The sequence below is a fragment of the Neodiprion pinetum genome, chromosome 2 (assembly GCF_021155775.2).
Source record: "Neodiprion pinetum isolate iyNeoPine1 chromosome 2, iyNeoPine1.2, whole genome shotgun sequence".
Taxonomy (NCBI): Eukaryota; Metazoa; Arthropoda; class Insecta; order Hymenoptera; family Diprionidae; genus Neodiprion; species Neodiprion pinetum.
In genome coordinates this window covers 30,081,922-30,096,848 of record NC_060233.1, presented here as the reverse complement: position 1 = coordinate 30,096,848, position 14,927 = coordinate 30,081,922, and the positions used below count along the sequence as shown (strand labels likewise).

At 42.1% G+C, this 14,927-nt stretch overlaps 3 protein-coding genes and 1 long non-coding RNA gene across 4 annotated transcripts; 1 reads left to right on the top strand and 3 right to left on the bottom strand.

Annotated features, from left to right (window-relative positions):
* Positions 1-4,949: 4,949 nt before the first annotated feature.
* Positions 4,950-7,108, bottom strand: LOC124213412 (uncharacterized). Its single transcript, XR_006881875.2, has 3 exons — positions 6,705-7,108; positions 5,650-5,777; positions 4,950-5,410 (listed from the first exon to the last, which is right to left on the bottom strand). It is a non-coding gene; the product is annotated as an uncharacterized lncRNA (long non-coding RNA).
* A 499-nt stretch (positions 7,109-7,607) lies between these two features.
* On the bottom strand, positions 7,608-8,619 carry LOC124213408 (cuticle protein 12.5-like). Its single transcript, XM_046614738.2, has 2 exons — positions 8,301-8,619; positions 7,608-8,043 (listed from the first exon to the last, which is right to left on the bottom strand). The coding sequence occupies exons 1-2, from the start codon at positions 8,313-8,315 to the stop codon at positions 7,681-7,683; spliced, it is 378 nt and encodes a 125-aa protein (XP_046470694.1). The 5' UTR covers positions 8,316-8,619; the 3' UTR covers positions 7,608-7,680.
* A 1,362-nt stretch (positions 8,620-9,981) lies between these two features.
* On the top strand, positions 9,982-10,952 carry LOC124213410 (neuropeptide-like 3). The gene is made up of 2 exons (XM_046614740.2): positions 9,982-10,140; positions 10,567-10,952. The coding sequence occupies exons 1-2, from the start codon at positions 10,129-10,131 to the stop codon at positions 10,840-10,842; spliced, it is 288 nt and encodes a 95-aa protein (XP_046470696.1). The 5' UTR covers positions 9,982-10,128; the 3' UTR covers positions 10,843-10,952.
* A 2,487-nt stretch (positions 10,953-13,439) lies between these two features.
* Positions 13,440-14,582, bottom strand: LOC124213409 (uncharacterized). Its single transcript, XM_046614739.2, has 2 exons — positions 14,432-14,582; positions 13,440-13,827 (listed from the first exon to the last, which is right to left on the bottom strand). Exons 1-2 carry the CDS (start codon positions 14,441-14,443, stop codon positions 13,585-13,587), a joined length of 255 nt encoding a protein of 84 aa, XP_046470695.2. The 5' UTR covers positions 14,444-14,582; the 3' UTR covers positions 13,440-13,584.
* Between the last annotated feature and the right edge of the window lie 345 nt (positions 14,583-14,927).

The following is a 14,927-nucleotide window of genomic DNA, read 5'->3' as shown; positions in this document are numbered from 1 at the left end:
CTAACTTTTGATGCGTTGATCGCAGCGTATTGGGACTGCGCCCAATCGATTTCTCTCGCAAAATTACGTCGGAATAGTGCCAGAAAGAATTTATTGCAGCACAATTCAAAATCGCGAAAATTTTCGCCAAAAATACAAAGGGGTTAGCCTTACTTTTTTTTTAGGCAAAAAACTGTTGGTCTCAGATTCGATTTAAATGACCCTTATCTGACCAATTGGACCCTCAGAAACTCAGAAATCGCAGCGAAAAGAGCGTGGGATCAACAGGAGAGAAATAACGAAGGAAAAAGCACCTGCTGAAAAATGTCGAAAACACAGGTTCTCGTTTTTCGGCTCTAACTTTTGCTGCGTTGATCGCAGCGTATTGGGACCGCGCCCAATCGATTTCTCTCGCAAAATTACGTCGGAATAGTGCCAGAAAGAATTTATTGCAGCACTATTCAAAATCGCGAAAATTTCCGCCAAAAATACAAAGGGGTTAGCCTTACTTTTTTTTTGAGCAAAAAACTTTTGGTCTCGGATTCGATTTAAATGACCCTCATCTGACCAATTGGACCCTCAGGAACTCAGAAATCGCAGCGAAAAGAGCGTGGGATCAACAGGAGAGAAATAACGAAGGAAAAAGCACCTGCTGAAAAATGTCGAAAACACAGGTTCTCGTTTTTTGGCTCTAACTTTTGCTGCGTTGATCGCAGCGTATTGAGACTGCGCCCAATCGATTTCTCTCGCAAAATTACGTCGGAATAGTGCCAGAAAGAATTTATTGCAGCACTATTCAAAATCGCGAAAATTTTCGCCGAAAATACAAAGGGGTTAGCCTTACTTTTTTTTCGAGCAAAAAACTTTTGGTCTCGGATTCGATTTAAATGACCCTTATCTGATCAATTGGACCCTCAGGAACTCAGAAATCGCAGCGAAAAGAGCGTGGGATCAACAGGAGAGAAATAACGAAGGAAAAAGCACCTGCTGAAAAATGTCGAAAACACAGGTTCTCGTTTTTTGGCTCTAACTTTTGCTGCGTTGATCGCAGCGTATAGGGACTGCGCCCAATCGATTTCTCTCGCAAAATTACGTCGGAATAGTGCCAGAAAGAATTTATTGCAGCACTATTCGAAATCGCGAAAATTTCCGCCAAAAATACAAAGGGGTTAGCCTTACTTTTTTTTTGAGCAAAAAACTTTTGGTCTCGGATTCGATTTAAATGACCCTTATCTGACCAATTGGACCCTCAGGAACTCAGAAATCGCAGCGAAAAGAGCGTGGGATCAACAGGAGAGAAATAACGAAGGAAAAAGCACCTGCTGAAAAATGTCGAAAACACAGGTTCTCGTTTTTCGGCTCTAACTTTTGCTGCGTTGATCGCAGCGTATTGGGACTGCGCCCAATCGATTTCTCTCGCAAAATTACGTCGGATTAGTGCCAGAAAGAATTTATTGCAGCACTATTCAAAATCGCGAAAATTTCCGCCAAAAATACAAAGGGGTTAGCCTTACTTTTTTTTTGAGCAAAAAACTTTTGGTCTCGGATTCGATTTAAATGACCCTTATCTGACCAATTGGACCCTCAGGAACTCAGAAATCGCAGCGAAAAGAGCGTGGGATCAACAGGAGAGAAATAACGAAGGAAAAAGCACCTGCTGAAAAATGTCGAAAACACAGGTTCTCGTTTTTCGGCTCTAACTTTTGCTGCGTTGATCGCAGCGTATTGGGACTGCGCCCAATCGATTTCTCTCGCAAAATTACGTCGGAATAGTGCCAGAAAGAATTTATTGCAGCACTATTCAAAATCGCGAAAATTTTCGCCAAAAATACAAAGGGGTTAGCCTTACTTTTTTTTTGAGCAAAAAACTTTTGGTCTCGGATTCGATTCAAATGACCCTTATCTGACCAATTGGACCCTCAGGAACTCAGAAATCGCAGCGAACAGAGCGTGGGATCAACAGGAGAGAAATGACGAAGGAAAAAGCACCTGCTGAAAAATGTCGAAAACACAGGTTCTCGTTTTTCCGCTCTAACTTTTGATGCGTTGATCGCAGCGTATTGGGACTGCGTCCAATCGATTTCTCTCGCAAAATTACGTCGGAATAGTGCCAGAAAGAATTTATTGCAGCACTATTCAAAATCGCGAAAATTTTCGCCGAAAATACAAAGGGGTTAGCCTTACTTTTTTTTTGAGCAAAAAACTTTTGGTCTCGGATACGATTTAAATGACCCTTATCTGACCAATTGGACCCTCAGGAACTCAGAAATCGCAGCGAAAAGAGCGTGGGATCAACAGGAGAGAAATAACGAAGGAAAAAGCACCTGCTGAAAAATGTCGAAAACACAGGTTCTCGTTTTTTGGCTCTAACTTTTGCTGCGTTGATCGCAGCGTATTGGGACTGCACCCAATCGATTTCTCTCGCAAAATTTCGTCGGAATAGTGCCAGAAAGAATTTATTGCAGCACTATTCAAAATCGTGAAAATTTTCGCCAAAAATACAAAGGGGTTAGCCTTACTTTTTTTTTGAGCAAAAAACTTTTGGTCTCGGATTCGATTTAAATGACCCTTATCTGACCAATTGGACCCCCAGGAACTCAGAAATCGCAGCGAAAAGAGCGTGGGATCAACAGGAGAGAAATGACGAAGGAAAAAGCACCTGCTGAAAAATGTCGAAAACACAGGTTCTCGTTTTTCGGCTCTAACTTTTGATGCGTTGATTGCAGCGTATTGGGACTGCGCCCAATCGATTTCTCTCGCAAAATTACGTCGGAATAGTGCCAGAGAGAATTTATTGCAGCACTATTCAAACTCGCGCAAATTTTCGCTAAAAATACAAAGGGGTTAGCGTTACTTTTGTTACGTGGGGGTGAGGGTGTACTGAGCGGTGGTAGTTAACGATTAATTGAATAATCAAGCTCCCACGTGACAACAATGAATAATTATTAAAACTAAGAAAAAGACTTACCTTTCGATAAGCCGGTAATTTGTAGGATCGTGTTGCTATAGACCTGCACAGGTCTGTGAGGTTTGTTTAAATTGTTGAGGCAATTACAATAATAAAAATAGGAAGAAGGTCGTTCAAAATAAATGATTAATATAATTTGACTGGTAAAAGATGAAGTATATTCTATTTCGATTTGGTTATTGAAATGTTTGATAACAATCAATGGTGATAAATATATATATTTGAGCCGAAAATAACAATTTATAAAGTCTTTAAGTTTGTAAAAATTATGTGTTATACTATTCTAGAGGATATTATTATTTGGTACCAGGAACATCTACTCTGAACGATGGTTATAACTAGCTGGTCGTGATTATTGTATGGTATCTCTCTTTTTTAGATTATCTTAAATCGATTATATATATATAATTGTTAAGTCTTATTCGTTAATTTTTGGAAACAATAAGTACAATTTAATTGGGGGTAGTGAAGCTAGCCACCAATTCTAGACTTGGTTTTTGTGAATTCACTGAAGTAGTTTTTGATTATCAAGGTGAAACAAGAATTCGTCTAATTTCGAAGATTAACACTCGAATTGACTCAGCTTTAGGTGAATCGGTCGACGAGATTGAGAGCCGTCGGATCGTGTCGGTCTGCGTCGGTAGAATGCTGGACCAGGGGCCTCACCTCAAATTTGGAAGAGTTGATGAATCGAATGATGTTGAACGCCGGACACTTAGTCTTTGTGAATTTAGTATGATATCTTGTTATCGAAAGTTATAGTTGAAAGTGTCAATTTTCTGATTTCAATGTATGATGAAATTGATTGGAACGATTATTTATTAAAAACGATAGTGTAATTATTATTATTATTACTCAAGATTACCTGATTCGATTGAATCACGGCCGAACTCAGTTTAATTATGGAAAATGGAACTGCATAAAAATGTCTATTCGCGAAATGATGAGATTTAGTAAAGAACAGAAAAGATGGAAATGTAGAAGATAGTGAGTCTTTTGCAATTAACAGAATAACTGAATGCTCGAATTTGACGAATTAGCGCGAGACTTTAGGCCGGTCACAACTAAGATTTTCCGAACGCTACTATTGCTCGAGAGGGCTAATCCGGGTTTACGTCCACGCACTTCGCGACTTGACAGACGAAAGACGCGGCTTCTTGGGCCCGAGGGTCCAAGGAGCTGCAGTTCTAATTAGTTACAACGGTAATTAGCCAATGAGGTGCGAGGGCGTCCTCCTGGCGCCCAAATCCACGTGGTCAGCGTTACTTCTCGCTCTTCGACGGTGTTCCGACGATTCTCAATCTCGTCGGTGACACATTGAAGATATGAACAAAATATATTTACATGCAATGTTCACACATTCATTCATACATTCCAATAAGTAATCTATTTTAATTTGGTGGTTCTAAAGGTAGTGGTTTATCCTAGTTATTGATTATAGTTTTAACTTAAAAAGAGGGATATTTCCAGGCTGAGCGCTACTGATGCTAATTCAGCAGTCTCCTATCTCAGTTCTTGGTACCAGTTAAATAGAAGAAAGTTGAACCTTATACTAGGGATCACCGTTGGTCTCTACGTGACTTTTGCCAGGAGGGGTGGAACTCGCCGTTATTAGAATATGAGATTTTGATAAAATGATATCTGTGCAGTGAAGAAATTAAAGAAACGAAATGAAATGGAATTTTGAAAAAGGTACGCCAAGGCGGTACGTCGGGGCGTAACACTTTTTTTTTTGAGCAAAAAACTTTTGGTCTCAGATTCGATTTAAATGACCCTTATCTGACCAATTGGACCCTCAGGAACTCAGAAATCGCAGCGAAAAGAGCGTGGGATCAACAGCAAAGAAGTTACGAAGGAAAAAGCACCAGCTGAAAAATATCGAAAACACAGGTCCTGGTTTGTTGGCTCTAAGGGCAGGGCAGGGTGGGGTAGGGTAGGGTCTCACCCCCCACCCCCCACTCCACACCCTATCACCCCATCATCCTATAAACTCATCACCCCATGATCCAATGACCACTTCACCCCATCACCCCACTATGCCACCTGATCACCTCACCATGCGACTACCTTTTATCACCTCCGCCAACCACCTCCAACAACCACCCATAACCACCTCAGGTTATACCTCGAATAGTTATCAATATTTTCAGCATAAGAACACATCAAAAATATAGTGTAAGGATTTTCCTAATTAATTAATCAATTAATTATATAACAAATTCTATCAGCGCATTTATATCTACTGAATTTGTGCTTGCGCGAAACATGAATCGAAGTAATTTATTGTAAACAGGACAAGTTTGAAAAATTTTAGATGAAATGTAATTACAATTGCCATTAAATATTATTAAAATGTTAAATTCACCGAGCACAAATCCTCGTCCTTCTCCTCGATAACCTCCGACCATCTTCAACCACCGCCAACCACCTCCAACAACCACCGATCACTACCTCGGGTTATACCTAGCATAGTAATAAATATTTTCAGTGTAAGAACACATTACAAATATTGTGTAAAGACTGGTATTATTAATAATTAATTATCAATATAATAAATTTTATCAGCGCATTCATAGCTACTGAATTTGTGCTTGCGCGAATAATGAATTGAAATAATTGACTGTAAACATGACGAATTTGAAAAATTTTACACGAAATATAATCACAATTGCCAATAAATATTACAAAAATGTTATACTCACCGTGCACAAATCCTGGTCCTCCTCGTCCACTTTGTCCTCTTCGTCTTCCCCGTCCTCCTCCTCGTCCATCTCGATCACCCGCAACCCCCACCAACGACCGCTAACCACCTCGGGTTATACCTCGAATACTAATAAATATTTTTAGTATTAGAACACATCAAGAATGTTGTGTAAGGATGAATATAATTTTTCATTGACACATTTTACCAAGAAGATTATGAGAAAATTTTAGAAATTTCATTCAGCTAATAACGCTGCCGTTCTGTGACACTTGGATGATAATAATTTTTGCTCGTACCTTTCAAATGTGTGTTAAAATACACTGGAAGTATCAAGAAGCTTCGTTCTCTCACCCTATCAAAAAACAAAAAAAATTCCCGAGAATCACCTTTTTAGGTCTTTAAATTAGGACACTGCGTTAAATACTGTCTCACATACGGAGCATCCATTTCATCTCGATCAAAATTAGCGCATCTGTGATGTATTACGGTTACTCTGAATTTTTTTCCATACGAACACTTTTCGAAAAACAATTCTGCTTCTCTACCCAACGTCGATACTTCACTTGCGACTAGCTAAAACAGCGTTTCGATTCTATGCCTAAAAGTTGTTGGAATAAATATGAATATTAATGTTATGGAATACACCGAGCGCGTGTCGAATAGAACCCCATTCAAAAATGAATAATTCTTCTATTTTCATATTATAGACGTATTATTGTAGGTAATCTAGTTTGTCTCCTGGAAAGTTATAAAATTTATAGTATGCATCACGTATCAATCGTTAATGGATCATATATGTATATCAATATCGTACATGGACCGCCTATACATATATACTTTTTGGTCTCTGCATCATTATTACGTCTGATCTATTATTATTTATGATCTATTATCAATTAAGATCAATGTGTACATTCTTTTCTTGGGTACCTATACTTTAATTGAATCACTGTTTTGCTACGAATTTTGGAAGAAATTTATTCTCATTATTAATTCCTTGTATCGCCGAGAAGTCGTTAAGTACACACGGGCTAAGTACTGTCTTGGACTTACCATTGCGAAGACTGTGTTACTCGGAAGGTGAATGCAGCCGGCATCATGTCGAAATCGGTAACTCTCTGATGTTTTGCAATAAGCTCTCAACTCTACCGTTGGAACATCTCAGGGGGCGTAAGCGCACGACGGTTCTCGGTTGTCACACCAAAACCCATCAGGGCAACTGTCTTTATACTCTTCAGTCAACCTCACAACTTTGCAATCACACTTTATTATGGTAAACAAACAGAAATACACACTACTGGTGCATCTGACTACATAAGGATAGGTTCATCCAAAATAAATCTAGGTATTTCTCTCTTCGGTTGTTGATTTTATCATTAGATAGAGCATTAAGGGATCCTCCTGCATAAAAATCAGATGCAGAAATAGGGATTTTACTTCTTGATTCCCAAGTCTTTGGCATTGCGCTCTTCTTACGAATCGCGCGAATGAATCCCAAGCACTAAGACGTGTGTACATAGTCAACTGGTTACGTACGCCGGTATCAGTCGATCTTCTGTATAATAGTTGGCAGCCACTGAAGGAGCCTTGAAAATGTCGGGCAGCCATACCGTCGGTGCAGAATCCAAATGAGGGAAATGCGATAAGAAAGTATTTCGCCTAGCGACAGCTATAATGTACCTCACGATTTAAGTGCCTACCCGCCGCAACATGATGACATACCGACCAATCGACCGTGCATCGGTTTTAGATCGGATCAAAACGACTACATGTATGCATCGGGATATTTCTGCGAACCATGCCGGTTGACGTCAGGAGACAGACAACCGAGCGATACAAAATGCCGCTTCCGTTGTCTACCTGCCGGCGTTGAGAGCGGTTACTTTCACAGAAAACTCTTGGTACCCGCATCAGCGCCGTCAATGAATAAGGGCAAATGACTCAGACACTATTAAATTATTTTTTCAATATCAATAATTCTTTATTCGTCATCAAATAAGCAAATAATCGTTCCTCGTCACGTTCCAGCCTATTTCTTCAGGATCAGAGGGGCAGCGGCGGCGTACGGCGACACGTGAGCAACTGGGGCGGTGTAAGCCAGAGGAGCTGGCAGGGCTGCAGGGGCGGCGTAAGTCAGGGGGGCAGCGAAGGCCGGGGCGGCGTAGGCGAGCTTGGCAGGAAGAGCTGCTGCGGGGGCGGCGTAGGCCAAGGGGGCGGCCACGGCCGCGGGGGCTGTGTAGGCCAGGGGGGCGGCAGCCAGGGTGTTGTAATTCCTCGCTATGCTCTGGCTGCTTCGGGCCGTTACGAAAGGTGCAGCCGGAACTGCCGCAGCTACGACAGGAGCCACCGCAAGATGTCCGGCTGACACGGCGGCCACGAAGGCGAAGAGACACTGGAAAATGCGACAAATTTCAAATTGTAAGTATCTTCTCATACGGAATTCAGAGGATCTCGTGATTGACGTAATATTATTCATACCGATCATTGGGTGCTTGAGTAACTATCGCAGAGTTTGCTCTTGTAGTTCAATCTAGCAATTATACTACTATTGTGTATAACTCGACACTTATTCTCTCTCTCTACTCTCTCTACTCTACTTTCTGCGCACTAAGGAGGGAGAGAAGCGAGAGATTGACAAGCACGACTTACCGCGAGCTTGAACATGGTGATTTTTTGGTGAGTTTTCTTGCCGGTTTGACGACTTGAAGAGAAGTGAGGATGAATTCGGTGTGCACCGAGTTCTGTATTTATACTATCGCCGATCGGCTGTACGCGTATTTAGGTGTGTATTTAACTCTTGCCTCGGTTCGGGGTCGACGAGACTTGACGTTGCGATCGCGTTGATGGCCTTGCAATCAGCAGGCGTGTGGTATCAGCATTGCAGTAGAAATACAAATGCTAATTGCGAAATGCCCGAATCACGGTTACAATGCGCCCGTTCGTAACCGATCGGTGGCTTGGCACCGGCGGAGAATCGGCAATGGCCAAGTGGTTTTACGCCTGCATTTCAATGATCCAGTTTCGCCGGCACTGATCCAGGGATAAACCGACGACTCCTGAAGTCTTGCTTAATTTATGTTCTTGTCACCTTGCGCTTAGGTATATGCATTATGCCAAACCCGGCAGGAACTCACGCTCGATTGTCTTGTCAGGATAAATCACACCCGCCTACCTCGGTCATCCGTTTTTGGCCACGAACTCAGTCTGCTAGCCAAATTACAGATTCACCTTTGCTAACAATCTTGTAAACAAATTTACATCACTCAACTTTCGAGATCGTTTAATTATATCGCTTACCGAGTATCGTTCCTGGGCAATTTGACTCATCGATCCAAACTCAAATATGTAAAATATATTCAAATAAAAAACACCAAGAACATGATGTTTTTTTTTTTTTTTTAATTCTGCTAAGAATCAAGTCGGTACGCAATTTACCTGCATAAAAAAGCCCGTCTTCTAGTCCAAGTAGAAATAACTGTGGCGATATTTCAGTGTAAGCTACTGAAAGTATATTCACTGAGGTATTTGGCAGTAATCGCAAATCTTGTACAAGACTTGAGTAAAAAAATGTTGAATTAACGAGATGCACAATCCAGGAAATCCTGAAATGTTTCGTGTTGAGCATTGCATTAACGAACGGGTTAACCATGAACCATATTTGCGAGCGTCTGTTATTAAGAAGCGTAGTTTTTTTTTTTTTTCAATCTTGGTCAGTGTGATAACTGTCAAATTCAAATGTCACTTTGATGGCCATAAGTATAACGATCGAATGGATATAGATGAGAATTAATAATTAGCTGCAAACAGGTTCGTGGTGTAAAAGCGTTATAGGATGAGTATAGTAAGCGTACTGATAAATATAATACAGCCGATTTCCGCAGCAGTTTGCCTTGGGCGAAAACATTTCACCCGACAATGCAGATCGTGGGTATAAACTGGACGCGGAAAAGGCGGTACCGGTACACCGAAAAAGAAGTGACATGTCAGATCCGCATGAATATCGCTGAGGATTAAGTGTGACCTTGAAAATCTGGCGTGACAATACGATAATCTGGCACGCATGCTCGACTTCACGCGTAGGTAATCGCAACGCGCCTAATAAGGCTAGGAAAGCTGACCCTTGCATAACAGGGGCAACCTCAGCCAAGTTACGTCGTAGATTATGGTGTCACATGGAGGATAGCCTCCAACCGAGAATACAAACGCCCGACGCAACTCGTAGAAAGCGATAAAGGGACATTTGGATGCCGGACTCGTCTCGTCCGGCACGCCGCACGCGTGTCTGACGGACCAGAGGCGTGGCGCAAGACAATTACCGTAACGCCGGACGCGACGTGTCGCTCCGGTACAGCAACACTCGGTGATTTTGGAGGGGTGGATCACCCGACAAGCCACTATAAAAGCTTTTCGTCAAACCGAGTCTTGCACAGTCAGCTCATTGCTTGCAAAGACCAGCTCCAACCCCAAACAAACAATCATGTTCAAGCTGGTGAGTTTCTCATTGTCAAAGATATTCAGTTATCGATAACTCTCGAGCGATCGATGTCTCTGTCATACTTTAAATTAACAAAATTTGATAATAATTGGCCGATCGATACCACTTCGGTGTTAGCAAGGATTCTGCGATTGTTTAAACTCTACCAACACGTGAATGACTGGGTCTTTTTTTTTCTTGATAATAATTCTCATTCTTAAGGAGGCGACGTTTCATTTAAATTCAAGTCAAACAACTTTTAACTCGCAACTTTCAAACGTTTCATTCCGCGATCTCTTTCGAACCCAGATCGTACGGCCGATGCATCATTGAACGGGAGATCCGATCGTTCCTTCTTAGTTTTCCAAATTTATTCGTAGAATCTGAAGTCCGGCGTGACTTGAATGTCGTTTAATCACTTGGTTCCTCTTCATCTTCCAGTGCATTCTTCTCGCTGTCGTGGCCAGCGCACTCGCCGCACCCGCACCAGCACCCGGCCTCGTCGCCGCACCATTAGCCGCAGTTCCGGCTCCGTATGTGACCGCCGCCAGCAGCCAGGTCATCGCCAGGAACTACAACACCTTGGCCGCCGCTCCTCTCGCCGCTTACACCGCCCCCTTCGCCTACTCCGCGCCCCTGGCTGCACCCCTGGCTTACAGCACCCACGCTGTAGCTCCGGCACTTTCGGCTTACGCGGCCGCCCCCGTGTTCTACTGAGTGCTGAACATCAGTAACCGACGGCTAAGAACGGCGAGGAATCCAGCCTCGATCCGTGATTTTGACTTTTAAGATGAAGTCGAATAATAAAATGGTTGCGTAAACTGAAATTTATCGTTTTTATTGTCATTTACCACCTTCGATGTTATCATCGCTCTGTCTCTGATTTCTCCTGCGAACGATTCTGACTCTCGAAAGCTTGACGAAATCGTAATTCAGTGATGACTATCTAAGCATAATTTCTATGCGTTGTAATAAGACTAGGTAAACGAATTTTTATCATACTGGACTGTTGATTCGTTGCTTTATGAACAGTACTGAACAAGTTTTCCGTTTGAGGATAGGGTTCTGATTTGTCGAAATGTTGTGTGAAAGCATCTGTGATCATGTGTCCGCGATGAAGCGCTAAAAGACAACTTCGGTCAAGCCTCGGATAAAATATTAGTTGATATAATAATACAAAATAACACAGTTCGAGAAAAAATTAGGCAAGGAGAAAACACGAACGCGAAGGGTTTTTGAATTGGTATCTGCTTGACCGTTAGAGGAATCTGAAATCAAAATAGCAGAGTGTAGAAGAACAATGAAAAAAAAACTTTCAGTACTAAATTGAATTAAATTATCCGACATTATACGAGATAACATAATTTCAAAGACAATATGTGCATAAGTATACGTCGACGAATAAGCTGTATACCTTTGATTAGATCTGAAATTCTATGACGTAGCTTCATGGGTAAAACTTGTGAGGATTTCGAAAAAAATTTGATGAATAGCGGAATGAATAGATTGCTCGAAAATGGCTCGCAAGTGTATGGTGTAACGGATTGTGCATGAAAGCCGTAAAGTATATTATAACAGAGGAAGAAAGTGATGAAATTATTCGCAACTACGTTAGACTAAAAGCAAACGCTTTCTCTGGCAAAATTGCGTTGTACAGCGTTTAAATATTTTCATGAAAGCGTTTCTAAGATTCAGCGATTTTTGAAGGGAAAAAATGTAGAGTAGAGTAAGTTAGTTATTTAGTTAGTTAGTCAATTAGTTGGTTAGTTACTTAATTAGTTTGTTAATCAGTAAGTTAAGTAGTTGATAATTATTTCCATAGCTAAATTGGAAACTAGATTGAGCAAGAAGAACAACAAATAAAAAAGACTTGATCATTATCCTTACCCATTGTTCTGAAAAGCGAGTAAATGTTTGACGTTTTATGTCTGTAACTTTTAATACAACAATCGCAGCGCATTGGGACTGCGCCTGTAGAGTCGGAAAACTTTCCAGCATAAAAGGCTTCCGTGATTCTACAGTAAAAAATGAGGATCGGGGGATGAGATATGGACCGGAAAAAGTAATCAAAACACTTGATTGAGCCAAGAAAATTATTGCAATTTATTAGCTCGCAGGGGAAAAGCCGCTGAGGCATAAAACCCCTTATTATACAGTAATATAAGTCGTGCCAAGAGTGTATGAGGTGTATCTGAGTGTACGATCAATCGTTTTGTCTCGCATGTTGAGAACTACCGTGAGATTCAGAGGCCTGAAGGTCTGAACCTACGGAGGTTCGATCGACTGGTGAGAACCTGCTGTTTTTGATTGGAGAGGAGAAGAACAGTGACTCAACTGAGAGGATGGGGAAAATGAGAATACCTAAGATGATCCGCGGCGATGTTATCGTTACCGTAGACTCGATCAGACTGAATCTCCGAGCGTCAATTCCCGATTATTTATCGCTATTCATCCAACGCTCAGCGCCATCTTTCACGATTAACGACCATCCATCCAATCGCGCCTAAACTTGCCGTGGATTGCTGGTAGCGGTAGAGATTCCGGGTATCAGACGGGGTAGAAAAGCGCGCGCGGACATGGGAAAGGAAAGGATAAGTTCGGTCTAAACAGCGCCCAATCGATTTCTCTCGCAAAATTACATCGATATAGTGCACTAAAGAATTTCTTCCAGCACTTTTCAAAATTGCGAAAATTTTCGCCAAAAATGTCTCAGATTCGATTTGTATCACCCCTTTCTGGCTAATTGGACCCCTAGGAACTCAGAAATTGCATCGAAAAGATCGTATTACCAAGAGCGGAAAAATTATGATAGAAAGAGGAACAGCTGAAAACTGAGGAATAGAAGTCTTTCGTTTTTTCCGATGTAACTCGTGAACTGTAGCTTGCACCATATTCGGAATACGCGCAATCGATTCCTTCCGCAAAATTACGTCAATTTATTGCATCGAAAAATAGATTTTGCCTTGTCAATACTTACAGTTGAGATATTTTCATCGATTAACGACTTCTGTTCTCTCATAAGCAATACCCACGATGCTTGCATGCCGTTTTCGCACTCTGGTGATGAAGTTAAAATTTTCAAAAAATTTTTCAGTTTCTCTCGCTGTAAAAGAAAAAAAAATTCGCCAGAAATGACCCTTTCTCAGGCCTCGAAATCGGACGACTGCCCAGAACAGTTAGACGAGAAAACTTGTTTCATTCCGATATTTCACGGTGAGAATAGAGCTAGTCGCCAACGATCAGTTCAATCAGGAACCGCGCGCATTCAGATCTTAGTCAAATTAAATCATTCTCTCAAACGAATACACGCACCGTTATAAGTGATATTTTTTTTTTCATTTTATTTGCCGTTGTTACTTAAATGCGTTACATTATCCAAAATTTTTGAAATGCGTTACACGCAGGTTAGTCATGCTCGTTTCGTCAACAATTCTTCACACTCCTCCTCGTTTCCTTCTCTTACTGGTAGTAGGCGTAAGGGCTGACGTAGGCAGACCTGTAGCCGAACGGAGAGTAGGCAGAGTAGGCAGAGTATGCCAGAGGAGACGCATAGCCGCTGTAGGCCGGCAGTGCGGAATAGGGACTAGCCACAGGAACGGCGCCGACGACCGCGGGAGCGGAATATGCCGACACGACTGGAGCTGATACCAAACCCGGAGCTGGGGCAGCGACAGCGACGGCCACGAGGGCGGCGAGAACGAACTGAAAAAGAGAACACCGTTACTTAAATATAGTTAGACGCAACAATGATACCGGACGTTTTTCTTTTACGTCAATTTCCTGACACCACACGCACAATGATCGATTTTTTCATAGTCCTTTTCCGTGAGATCGGACCAATGAAATCACTCGGTGTCGATGTGTGAGGAAATTGACGTCAGAGGAAAGCGCCCACTTATTCCAGTACTATGCGCTTTTGTGGATGCGCATTAGAGGACTCGTGATTATTCGCGATTTAGGGTACAATTCCACTTTGCGCAGTTCCGAGCTTCGCATTAACCGCGTGCTAACAAATGTGAACAGCGTAGTTACTCAGAGTGGCCCTTATGGTGCGCATCCACTAAAACGTGCGATACTAGGAAAGAAACTATCTTCGGCCGCCGACTAGAAATTGCTGAAGACGATTCCTACTGTCACCGACTAAATTAACATTGTGATCCCAGTAAGAGAGTCGGCAGATTTAGGCCACTGCCGTTATCTCCGCACCCTCGGTGCCTTCTATCCTGCTCAAAAAGTGTATCTTCGGCAATCTTCAGTCAAAGCAAATCGGGTTATCGGATTGACCAATATATCGTGTATTACTCACCAGCTTGAACATGTTGAAGTTTGCGGTGTGGTAGTCTACCGGTTGCGATTGAACGAGTATGCTTTGCTACCGATGAACGACCGCTTTTATAGTCCTCTGGAGCAGCGGCGAAACCAGCGGCAAACACCCGGCAATTGGCAAACGCCAAACCACGCCTTGTCCGTGTCCTTGAAAAAACATCGTACTCGTCCACCTCCGTTACCATCACGCACGATCGCACGCACTTGAACGAGCAAACCTGCAGGGGGGGTTCGAGACACGTCGGACTCGTTACAAATAACCAGCTCCTCTGTGTATTTCAACGAGGCATATTCGCCTCGTAAAAGAGCAGAGATTTATTTTTCGGAGATGGAACGCCGTTGCTGATAAAAAAGAACCCATTCGATCAAACGCCTCTGCGACCTATTCTACGAAGAAAAAACAAATACCGTAAACTGTCGGAGAAGGCTGGGATAAAAGTTTTTGCAAAAAATGTTAAACTGCGAGGTTTTACAGA